Here is a 13,278-nt window from a genome sequence, read left to right as displayed (position 1 = left end):
TTTACTCCTTCTTTCATTTAGACACGTCCTTTACATTTATATCTTATACAAGGTAATGCTTTTGTTAATACAAAAATATCACAGAGATCGCAATGAATTTTTTCTCCATTTTACAATTATAAGTTACAGAACAAAAACCAAGTGTCAAAGGTGAAAAGGATCAGTAAGAACAATGAGATACTAGAATACAAACAGACATGATTTTACAACGAAAACAGAAAAGTGGAAACCGATGAAATCTGAAGTAAACATAGGAAAAATCTGGAAACTGAAAAAGCATAATTCCGTTTTATAGCGATATAAAATCATTGCTGTAGTATACAATCTATATATTTTTTACAATGAAAGAATAGATACCTTGTTTCTTAATGCTGTTTGGCTAAACCATGTTTGAAGTCTATAGGCAAGTTCCATTGGACTTTTGAGGAATATTCTATAACACAATAAAAAGTCTTCAACAAATGTTGGATCCACAGCAGAGTGCTCCTGGACTAAGTGATCCATCAGATGGTCAGGTGATGCCTAAAATAAACAATATCACAAAATCAAATTTCAGTGGAAAACAACAAATTTTTGTGCTATTGAGGTTTTTAAGAATCTCTTTAAATGGAAGTAACACCAGAAGTAACTACAAAAAAATCCCTATTTTCTTGACTTATAGAAACTTTTGTTTATTGTTTAAACAACGATGACAAGTTTAATGGCACAAGAAATAATTTTGATATCTTTAAAAAAAATCCATATTTTCCATTAGGAAATATTATATTCTTGGGAAATAGCCTGCATCTGGCTACAAAATGACCCTAATGAAAACAAAGCCTACTCGAATAATTATCTGTCCTCTTCTGTTACCGCCATCAAACACACGATGTTCTGTTACCATGACAACTTCACCATCTTCAACATGACGTTTGGTATTTTCTTTGCCCTGGTTCATAATCTCATAATAGTCATGCTGAGCAATGCTGAGGAACTGGCAATCATCTACAATTGTCCTCATCACACCTTCATGGAACATCTTCTCCATGGTAGGGGTTGTTATACCAAAACTGTAAAGAAATATGAAACAATATAAACAAGGATTTTGTTCTAGTTTTTAAGTTCCACACATGCATGCATACAATTCCATTTAAATGAATAATAAATATTGTATGCAGAGTATCAATTTTCTTGGTTTTCATGATTACAAATCCCCCCAAATTGTGAAATTAACACTGGAAACCTTGATACTGAATCCAAATCCCAAAATTTAAAAATTTTAAATTTCGGCAAACCACAAATACTTATACAAATAAATAAAAGTTCCTCTATCATATTTGATTATTGCAAAGCAATCAAGATGTGAACAACAGTGATGATGTAAAGTGCAACATACCATTATATGACCTCCAAAAAATTAAAGTCATAAAAGAAAAAAAATATGACACCATCAAATTTAAATAAGACCACCATTCACTACAACTAATAATCATGAGCCATTAAATAGTATTTTTAGTATATCATTTTTTTACAACAAAATAGTTGTGTTAGTTCAACAAACCACTTGTAAGAAAGGATAAAAATACTTGTTAAGAAACATATACATGTATTTTAAACAGTGAATAGTACATAAATGCAGGTAAAGTACTTTTACAAGAAAATAAATACTAGAGTAAGCATGTACTTATCACTGACCTGTCTCCCATGTAGAGGAATTCTGCAGAACCATCTTCTTTGAGGATTTCTACCTGACCATTAAGTATGACAGACCAAGAGTCCAGCTCTTCTTTGTCTTTCATTACAATGGTTCCTTTATGCTCTATGACGGCCAGCATCATCACAGCACACAGCGCTCGTCTCGTTGGCAAGGTCATGTTGGCAAATGCCTGTAATGGCAAAATGAATGTCAATAATGCATTGAAAACTACTCAATTTAATGGACCTTTTAAAGGTTTGAAGTCTCAAACAATGGTCCTCAGACACCTTAAACCCTCATACATAGTCCTGTTTCAGATCACATGCCCAGATGCCTAAAATAGCAAAATAAATGTCTACTTCGTATTGTCCAATACTTAAAGTTGAAAGAATATATTTCAAAAGAAAAGGTGAGGCAATAATGATTCTTTACAATGGTTTCATCAAACACTTACATAAAATCTATAAGGTATTCAAAATTATCTACTTTCCATGTATAATGATATTTTAAGTTCAAATCTTTTTCTAAAAAAAATTACAAATTTTCAATAATCTATATTTCTTTATTTTGTAGGATGGAATTTAGATAGTACAAAGTTTCTTTCTTTGCTATTCTACTGTTAACTAATTTTCACTTCTTTCTACTCTATACTTCTAAAACATTCACAAGTTCTTGACTACAAGTTCTTGACTATTAAATATAAACCAAGCAAGTAAAAAAAAACAGCAACTATATGTTCATCATTGCATAAAGATGTCAGTATTTGTTGATGGACATACCCTAAAATGTTGTATAAAATCTAACAATGTTTCTATATCATCTTCTGTTCTGTCCTGGGGATGTTTCTGTAGGCATTCCTGTACTGAATCTCTTTGAGACTGTAAGTATACAAATAAACCATTAGTTAAATCATTGGTATTTTTGTATTTTTCATACAAAAACCTTATATTCTACTATGACCAACAAGATAATCATTCCCATAGGTTTTACTTCTTACAAACCAATCAAATTTTACAAGATTCCCTTTTGCTGGCAATTCATGTTCCATAACTCTCATGGCAAATAAAAAATAATCATGATAAAGAGGAAGACAATCAAAATTAAGAGAAAGAGTTCATCCTTCAACCCAGACAAACATTTGATCAAATAATTACTGAAATTTCCTCAGAGGAACTTTTAACTGTCATAAAACATGTGGTCATGTGCCCAGACAGTATTATCATCATACTATAATATATCCATGAAAATTGGTTTTTCCTAAAAGATTTTTTATCTTATATGATCTTCCTACAGATTTTCCCATCTCTATTTATTCCTATTATTTTAATACACTATATCATTTTTGGGAATTTACCATTTTTTTTTTGTTTTTATGCATCTTTTCAAATTTACTATTACCAAATTTTACTATTCTTCGTGAAATGCTGATCATTTTTCAAAACTGCAAAAGTTAATATCTATGAATATGTTAACTAGTCAGAATCCACACAATGAATAAATTTACAGGAATTAGGTATAAACAAAAGCCATAAGTAAAGATTTTCTTTTTTGTCACATATATATATTATTTTATCCAGTCGCTCAATAATCATTAGAAGATCTGAAATCATAAACTGAAGAAGCCAAGCAGAATGTGTGTAGTTTTTTTTTCTGCAGCATATACAATTTCTCAACATTTTGTGTATTCAATTTGTCTACAGTGATTACAAGATCTGACTGCATTAACTGTAGAAGGCACACAGAATGTGTTTCAGCATTTAACCTGGTAAATGTTGCATAACACAGGATGCTTTTAATGACTCTTCCCTCCCAAAGAATGAAATAAATAAACCATTAGATTGTGGAGGGGTGTGGTTTGTTTTGTAATAATCCAATTTTTATGTAAAATAAAGTGGGAAAGGAATTGTATATAGAAAACAAAGCAAACATTTTTGTTTTAGTTTTAAAATAGCTTCAGTTCAAGTTGTTTGGGCAGACTTTTAGAATACAGCTGTAACATTTTTAAAGATCAACTTGATCCCCATCATCAGTGTATGCACTGTAAGAGTTTACCGATTGGTTATTGTTATTTCCATGCTGTATTATCTATATGTTCACAGCTAAAGGGACCTATCTGCTGTTTTTGAAATTTTACTTTAATCAGAACATTTTACACCCCTGATACTCCATGTTCGTCCCAAAAAATAATGAAATGAGAAAAACTTGTGGTGACATCTGGAATACAAAAAATTTCCTGCCATGAGAATTCTTACCAAAATTTTGAACTATTACATAACCTGTGAGTTATAACATAACATGTACTCAAGTTATGTTTATTTAATAATGTTGCCTGGCAAAACTTCTTTGTGAAGAGTTCTCCAGGGGTAAATGCAATGTTCTTTAATCTTTATCATCTTAATATAATATCATTTTTTGGCACAATTACACCTTATCACAGTTTTACCATGATGTTAGGTGCAGATAAACCTTAACATTGTGATAAATAATCTATGTACACTAAAAAAACATACCTATACAAAACTGAATTGTAAACTGTTTCTTTTAATTAATATATTAAGTGCTTGGATACTTTTATATATAACTACAGTTCTTCAAGAGTTTGTATTAACATCTTATCTATCAAAACTAATCTGATAGATGTGATTGAAAGAATGTCCAAAACAGATAAAGTTATACACAATTCTATTGTATACTATAAAGCAGTTCATTAAGGTCCATCAGCATTTTACTTCCTGTTTTCTCTTTCACTACAGCACAACTGAACAGGTAACTCAATAAACAGAAAACACACACACAAACTGTTTTAACTGATATATTTTTCAGCTGTATACTAGTAGAATAGAGGTATAAACTTACCCCTGTGGATTCAGCATATCCTTCTTCGTCATCCGAATCCACAAGACTTTCTGGCAATCCAGTGATCTCCATGTCAACGTTCTCCTGATCGTCTATGGATGACTGCATCATATCTGATCCAGAATAAGCACTAGACGTGTCACTAGCCCTAGAACATCTTTTCATATACTGTTCATTTCGCAAAAATTGGTCACGCAAACCATAGTCAGCAGTAAGCTGTAAATAAAAACAAAAACATGCCTTTGGGACCACTGAAATTGATTTTGATGTCAAACTGAGGAATATCATAACATTATTATCATACATTTAAACATTTTACCATTGGTGTAATTTTTTTAAGATAAAAAGATCAATTGTGATTACAGATCTCTGACATTTACAACATCAATGCTCTGATGGCAAAAACTGAACATCCACACACAAATGTTACAATTATCATAATTATTGGAAAACATTAAATACTAAGAAGGAGTAGAGATTTTCTTCAAGGCTAATGTGATATGTGGGTTGAATTGTCAATTTGGAATCTCTATGGATATTCTCATAAACATTACAAACACAATAATTAAAATTCTCTAATAAAACCAACAGTGAATGCCCATGAAATTTAATAAAAAATAGAGCATCCAATGGGCCAATTAATGATACCCACCAATTTATAGGTCAATAACTTATAAACATTGGGGAACCAAAATCTTAAAAATGGAGGATCAAAAGCTTAAGAAACAGCATAACAGGAGAGCTAAAAATGAAATTGTGCTAAGAACTAATCTGAATTATGTACTAGAAATTATTAGGTAAAGTTTGGCAACCAACAGTTGGACTGACTGACAGACACATACCTGTCAAATTAAACAAAGGATATCACATAAAACCACACAACAATGACTGATGGGGTATAAAAAGGGATCAACTTAATCAAGCATTTTTTAAAATGCTGAACTCACTCCCCGTAATTCAAATAATCCTATTCCGCTTCATAATGTTCTTTTTTCCAGAGGACTCCTTTCAAAAATCCTCACTACACTCAATTTACAATCCAATTAGTTCCAAATTATATGGACAATATGCAAAAAAATGACTTTACCTGCTCCACAACACTGTCTGAATTCATTCTCCGAATTGGTCTGGTCCCTTCAGAATGGTCATACTCTAATACATTATTACATGGCTGCCGGGAATGTCCACTTTTCATTACCTGAACATCAGGATAATCGATCTGAAAAAAAAAAAGCAAATAAAATCTAGTACCTCATAAAAATAAATGAAAAAAAGAACTTGACTACATTACTAAATCCATTACATCCTAGACAAGTTTAGATACTAAAATTATGGACAGTAGCTTAATCTTATACCAGGGACTTACTGACATATACTTTTTTTTCAGTTTCAACAGACAGAACCCATCAAAAACATTTAACAAAGCCAACTTTATTAATCACTTTCACAAAACCTCTCCCACCCTGTCCCACAATACATTATCAAGAACCACATCAGTACTAGTAAACATCCTACAGATCCTTACAGTGATGCTTAAATTTAGATCTCGTAGAATAGCCTGCAGAAGATCCCAATCAGAATCCCACTCCATAGTTCTCCTCTTATTATCAACATCTACATCACTTTCCATTTCCAAGGAATTCCCAACACTAGATATCTTTGTATCCTAAATTATGGATACTGCTAAGCCTTAAACAAGCTATCACAGTGACACATAGAATTACAAATACACAAGTCAAAGATCACAAGACCTTAATTTCATGTAAAATGTGCCTCAACTCAACTACATCACTTAGAAGGCACATATAACATTTGTTCTTATACATATATATAAAAAGACTTTAATTCCATTATGACAAGTCAAGAAAAAAATATATCAGGATTTCCTGACACTAAGTATAAAAAGTTATTTTCAGATTATTCCCTCTGCAAATAATTGAGGTCAGGCTAAAGCACAAGCTTGGCAAGCTTCTGATATTTACAGATTCCTAACAAACTTCCTGCCATAATGCTGGTAAAATTTATAAATCATCTGCCTCTTTCATCAAGATCAGATCAATTGAAGGAATTGGCAGGAAAAAACACCCTATGAAATAGTAACCCTACTGTTCTATACATACTATAAACCACGATCTTCTACTATTAAAACCTATCAAATCTGATGTGAGTGCTTAAGTGTTTAAAACAACTTCCATGAATCTTTGGCTTCTGCAATAAACTAGACAATGACTGATCTAACATATCTAACAAATAACAATGGTTTCGTAAATGAACACAAAATGGGATACTTAAAAAGGGCCAGTGTAGAGCCCCTATTGACCTATGATATTTAACTTTAGTTTTATGAACACAATTTTTACTTCTTGCTATCTAATGTGAAAGACAGGAAAGTTGAAGAACGGCTTTGTTACTCATTATTAAGACAACTGAAGTACTGTGACATTTCCTCTTTCACATAATTACCGGGTACTTGTTTTTGGTTTATTTTTTAAAAGAACAAAAACATTTTTATATACATTTTTAAATACACAGTTTACTCTTTTTTTATCGGGAAATGAACACTTGATATCAATACATGTTAATGATTTGGTCCATTTACAAATATATAGTGATATAAGAAAAATGTTTGACCATATGACAATTCTAACTTGTATAAAGTTGTTTTTAAATCAACAATGGATGACTAAGAAAATGATTTCAAAGTTCCAAAACAAAGCAAAAAAATTTTGCTAAAATTAAAGTGGTATCGCCCATTTAACAATGAATTTTAATGCTTTTTAAATAATTTATTGCTCTTTTATCATTTCATTCTATCCATAACCTTCAAATTTGAGAAAGGATGAATTTGTGATATGAAATGGGTGAAAAACTTGTCATGTGCCACCAACTGCCTGGCTTTTGTCTGAACACCTTCTTCATTTGTTAGCATGAAATCTTGATTTTTTCCAGATATTTTACCCCAAACTTTCTTGCCTCACTTTGCTGTACTTTTTATTCTATTTAAGTCCCCCTAACCTGAAATCCTAGACCTGCTCATGGAATTCAGAAAAAAGTCAGTCTGAAAGGGGTCTTTAGGTTCAAATCACAATTCTGAGTGGCAATAGTTATGTTTAGTGACTCCATTAGCTCTGTTAAGTTTCAAATATTTAATCAAAAAGGCAATCAGCCAAAGTATGTTTCTCAATGGGTTTACATGACTGCCAGAGAGAAGCGTGATCGGAATCAGACTGAGGTATATACAACAGCATATTTACAATTAGCACCATGCTTTCTGCTTTCTTTCCATATGTTTTTTAACATGGGGGTCAACTGACTAGTGGTTTTACCAAGAAAATCCTTTTGCAATTTTGAAAAAAATCTCATACTTGAGGCATTATTTTCATTTACAATACTTGATGACGTTTTACAATATTCTTCCATTAGAACATGCCATGCATTCATTTTTACCAGGCAAAACATATTTGATTTAAAAGTTATACATTTGGCTCCTAAATCTGTCCATCCCATCCCCACATTATGCCAATTCACATGGGTACAGAAATCACACTTAGACCAACCTGTATACTCTGTAAGTATCTAGATAAACTACACAAGTAACTCTCAACTTACATAAAATTTCCACTCCTAACTATGATTCTACACAAAATAGCATTCTTTTATTCCACAAAAATCCTAATTAGAAAAGAGTTCAATCCATCCATATTAAAAAAAAAACTTTCCATATCCTTCTAAATCATTTCATCTACTCCACGAAAATACACTGTCTTTTCAAACTTAACACACAAGATTTTGTTATTTTCACAGTAAAACTGTCTGCTTTCCATGCCAAGATTCCTTAACACTTATTCATGATATCATTCTCAATGAATTCAACATATGTCTGTGAAACTAACGACTGTAATTGAAATTATGTCACTGGAAATCGTCTGATCTATAAAATTTTAGTTCCAGTAACTACATTTTTTTACTCCAAGAGAGTTACTGAAGAATGGAAAGTAAAGGTCAAATTACAAACAATCATTCTTCTTTTCCAATAATACATTTCTGACTTTTAAAAATGTACACAGGGAATGACCCGTTTATTTAGCCATCCCATACCCACCAACAGTAATAATGAATGCATATATGATTAGCTAATTGATTGAATCATAAATATATAACTAAATATAGAAGACGGGTCACTGAATAGAAAATAATTAAGTGAAATCAATATTACAACTCTGTAGGAAAAACATGGCAATGTTTACTCAGCGGACGTCAATAAACACTGATGATGTTCCATTCAACAAAAAGTATTTTGGGAAATGAATTCAGATGACGGCCAAGCAAATAAATTACACCAAAATGAAGGGCATAAAAAATGCTCAAAGCCCAATAATACAAGGAAGTATTCATCTTTCTTCACCATTTGCTCTGTTTAAAGATTGCCTAAAGCTATATGTCTGTCAGGAAGACTAAAGATCCAAGTAAAGCAGTTATTTCAAAACCCATTATATAAGAGCTGCTGATATCTTATTCATAGGAGTTCTTTTACTTTCTAATTACTCACCATCAATTTCCATACAGGGAAATGAATACATATATACAAGTACTTTACTTTAAAAAACAAAACAACGAGTCCAGTTGGGAAACTAAAAATAAAGACTACTGTTGGAAACAAATCTCAGTTCCAGTTGCTAGAAAGATTATTAATTCCAAAATTCTCAGTCAAGTACCTTTATCATTGAAAGAATTTTTTTTAAAAAATCTATACACAATATGACCACAAAAGGACATTTTAGGGTGTTATCCACAAGTTACAACATCCTCTCCTCCGCCTCTTCCTTTTCCTGAGGCACATGAAGTAGATAGATAAAAGGGGCACTCGAACCATTGTAGGAAAGTGTCAACATTATATTAGTATATCATATCTCACCAAATAATCTATCAGGTCCGCATACTGTAGTTATAGTTTATGTCTTAGGCATATAAAAGTTATAGGGTAACTACAGAAAATATCACCCCACTTTGTTAAAATAAAGAAATTATTGGTAGTCAAAATGCAAATTCCAGCATTTATCTAACATTAATTATATATTTTTTATTTCAGGAGATTTGTGAAACTTATTAACATCATCTTTTATACTGTCTACAGAAAAAAATCAGTCACTAGGGTAACATATTTGAAAAAAAAAAAATGACTGAGCTTAAAATTTAAGGTACTTTAAAAACCAACTGAAAAGCACCATGTTTCATAAAATAGCAGGAGTAATTTGAAGTAAAAAGGTTACAAAGCCTTTTTGTCTCAACACTTCACAATATTAGTGTCTTAAATCTGTAAAAATAATGTACCTAAGTAAAAATAGCTAGCTTGTGATAAGGAGTAAATCCAAGACAACAAAGAACTGTATGCATCTTCAACATCAACAAGCATTCTGACAGTATTGCTGATGCATACTGTGTCCCCTTTCGGCCTTTGAACTCATTGCCTTTATGAGATTTTTTTTTATATATGTGAACTAACAATGGATGGTGTTACTTTTTTAACAATCAAAAAAAAATAACTCTTGAACAGCAAAAGCAAATTCCATCAAAATCAAACCTGAGCTTCATTTTACAGTAGATAATAACATTTTTGCATTACAGAAAGTTGCATAAAGACATTCTCTTTCTATCACCTGAAAGTTGAAAAAAACTTTGTTATTATGAATTAAAGGGCAAATAACTAATAATAATAAAAAATAGCAGCAATTTCCATCAAAATGATGAAACATAAAATTTTATATAATTTTCTATGTTAAAGGGCCATAAGTTCCATATAAACCATTTTGCTGTAATAATATTTAAATTTAATTTGTAACTTGTCATGATAAGACTAGCTAAATACAAAAAATAGTCCGAAAAACATAAAATTTCATGAAATTTTCTATGTCCAAGGGCCATAACTTCTGTAAAAATCGTTTAACCATAATGTCATTCAAACTTAACTTGTAACTTGTCATGATAAGACTATATACAAAATATGAAATCAATTGGATGAGGCATTACCATAAAAAGTCCGGAAAACATAAAATTTCATGAAATTTTCTATGTCCAAGGGCCATAACTTCTGTAAAATCAATCAACCGTAACATCATTTTAACTGAACTTGTAACTTGTCATGATAAGACTATATACCAAATATGAAATCAATTGGATGAGGTATTACAAAAAAAAAGTCCGGAAAACCAAGTGTGACTGACGGACTGACAGACTGACGGACGGAGTGCAAACCTAAGTCCCCTTCGGCATTTGCCGAAAGGGGACAAAAAACATTGCCATATATATATTGTATAAACAGTGTACCACACAAAACCATTATTGTAACTTGGATTCAGGTTAGTTTTTTGAAGGAAACAGTACAACTGTATATAACTGTGCACCATTAACTACTTTTAGTCCTTTGTCTAAATCTAACAGCAGGTTTACACTAGCTACTTCGGATGGTGCACAAACAAAAGTTGGTAAGGCATGTTACGCAGCCATTAAACCTATAATACTTGGTGATTTTGATGATATAAGCTGTAAAGCAATGAAAATGACAAGGATCTTCTTTTTATACTTTTGAAAATACATGAAAGTAAAATAAACATATGTGTATAGGGACCACTGGAAGTCTGTGTGAAATGTTCAGCTACTTAATAGGAACAAAAGAAACTGTGTCTGATATATTTCTTAATTACCCCTTTCATGGATTTCAATACATTACACTACAGATAAACAGACAAATCAAAACCAGAAATAGGGAAGTGATACATCTACTGGCATGATGATCTCCAGTTTCTTTAAAAGGTAAAACACTGTTCGCTTACTTTTGCAATTTTGCCATTTTTGGGCATTTTTGCAATATATACATATATTGTGAAAAAATCCCTCCCCTCCCATGAATCAATAATCCATTCACATTTTTTTGCAAAAAATAAATTCTTAATAAACACTGCCTTTTTGGATTAAAAACTAAAACATGACAATTTATTACTAATGGGAATTGAAAAAACAAAAAGAAACCCTACATCCACACACCATATTAATGGGCTGAATATCTCTTATTAACTAAAGTCAGCAAGTGATTATTTTTCCAACCCACTCATACTAATTCAAAGTATTTACAGAACATAAGCATGTTTTATAAACAACTGCTGCCTTCAGTATCATATTCAACAATAGGATTTTTAGTCTGCATTTTAGCATAAATTCTATATAAGAAGTTACCTGCTTGCTAGTGAACAAAGACACTTAAATATAAATCCTTCTGAATTAATATCCTAAACAATGAAGTGTATTTACAGTTGATCAACCACACACATAAAAGTCCTATAGTATTGATTCAGCAAACAAAATTTCCATCTTTTTTTTTCTCTGAATATCATCACTTAATTATTTTCCCGGTAAGGACAGTATCTATAACAAGCATCCTTGTACTGTGAGGAAGGATTGTGTAGGCTTGTAGTACATGTATTACTAACAGGAAAATACACAACAGGAGATCAGTGTACATGTAGTTAGAGTTGTGAAATATTGTTTCAGATGTTGAACTCTGAGCTGATCATATTTGGCAATTCTAACTACTTGATATAATGGTAATAACTAGGGCATTTAAACACAAAATGTGTAATATAGCAATCTATCTGTAAAAAAAAAATGAAAAACATACTGTCTTTTACACAGAAAATTATGTCATATCTACAATACAAATAAAATCTAGTCATAAGACCTCTTTTCCCCCTCCTATAACAAAATATACATGAAGTGGATATTCTGAAATTATTCATTTTTACAGTTATGTCAACAATGGTAAGAGAATCCCCCCACAAAGCCCTGTTTTCTCCTACTCCTTAAGTTTGTCAATAAGGAAGCTGGTATCTATTTACATGTATGCAAGGACTATGGAGGTAACATCATCAATCTACTGCTATGGAGGTAATATCATCAATCTACTGCTTAATTTTAACAGGTAGTAACCATATAGCACATTTATGTCAAAGTTATATACCAAACTAAAATAAAATCATTCTTAAACTTAAAAAAAAAAAAGATGGCTCAAAACTGAAAAATGAGAAGAATGTGAGGACAGAATTCCTGTAGCTAACTGACATGATTGTTTTCCATGTGACATGGCATGCTATAAAAACCTTAGGGTCTTAACCACGAAAATCAATCTCAACCTGACTTGGTACCAACTTTGTAATTTCATCGTAACTACACAGCTTGTGTGGAAACCCAAAGTTCACAGACAACAAAACAATAATGCCTGAAAGTGAAAGACAGGAAATAACATTTAACGACCACAAATTTTTGGGGTCTTATAATTTCCATTTTTTGCCATGCTTTGATGCTAACTCAACATATAGTGTAATCTAAATCTTACAAAGCAAATTGTGTATGGATTCATATAAAAACATGCTTTATACTGTCCTACAAAACTCTATTTGAACATATTAAAGTCTACTAAAGTGAATGCATATCCTTCCTGCATCATTCAAAGCTTAAAATTCTTGAGTCTAATTCATTCTATAAATTCAACAATACATCTCACAAAACCAGGAAATTTAACTAAAACTTGCAAAGCATGGGTTGTCAGGGGTAGATTAAGTCAGTTTCAGGTTGAAATTTAATTTCTCACTAATTTCACCACAAAAGATATCTACATTGCACCCCCTCTAGCAGAATATTTCAAAAATTTAACCTAAAAAATTTTTAACTGTACACCCCCCTAATCTAAAATCCTG

General features: G+C 31.4%; 1 protein-coding gene across 15 annotated transcripts in view; it reads right to left on the bottom strand.

Moving 5' to 3' along the window:
• Nucleotides 1-13,278, bottom strand: part of LOC148618662 (rap guanine nucleotide exchange factor 6-like) — a 68,091-nt gene that overhangs the window by 22,729 nt on the left and 32,084 nt on the right. For 13 of the 15 annotated variants that reach the window (XM_088577783.1, XM_088577789.1, XM_088577792.1 and 10 more), the window contains 6 exons: nucleotides 5,619-5,750; nucleotides 4,532-4,747; nucleotides 2,455-2,553; nucleotides 1,675-1,865; nucleotides 824-1,049; nucleotides 358-522 (listed from right to left, as the gene is read on the bottom strand). In XM_088577783.1, the coding sequence (XP_088433909.1) occupies nucleotides 358-522; nucleotides 824-1,049; nucleotides 1,675-1,865; nucleotides 2,455-2,553; nucleotides 4,532-4,747; nucleotides 5,619-5,750 (1,029 nt within the window). Of the gene's footprint in view, nucleotides 1-357; nucleotides 523-823; nucleotides 1,050-1,674; nucleotides 1,866-2,454; nucleotides 2,554-4,531; nucleotides 4,748-5,618; nucleotides 5,751-8,140; nucleotides 8,302-11,761; nucleotides 11,904-13,278 lie in introns of those variants that run through there. The other 2 variants (XM_088577790.1, XM_088577791.1) reach the window with 2 other exon arrangements.

The sequence above is a fragment of the Perna viridis genome, chromosome 4 (genome assembly GCF_037379345.1).
Source record: "Perna viridis isolate PV_CMFRI_1.1 ecotype Kerala chromosome 4, ASM3737934v1, whole genome shotgun sequence".
NCBI lineage: Eukaryota > Metazoa > Mollusca > Bivalvia > Mytilida > Mytilidae > Perna > Perna viridis.
This window is presented reverse-complemented; position numbering and strand designations above follow the sequence as displayed.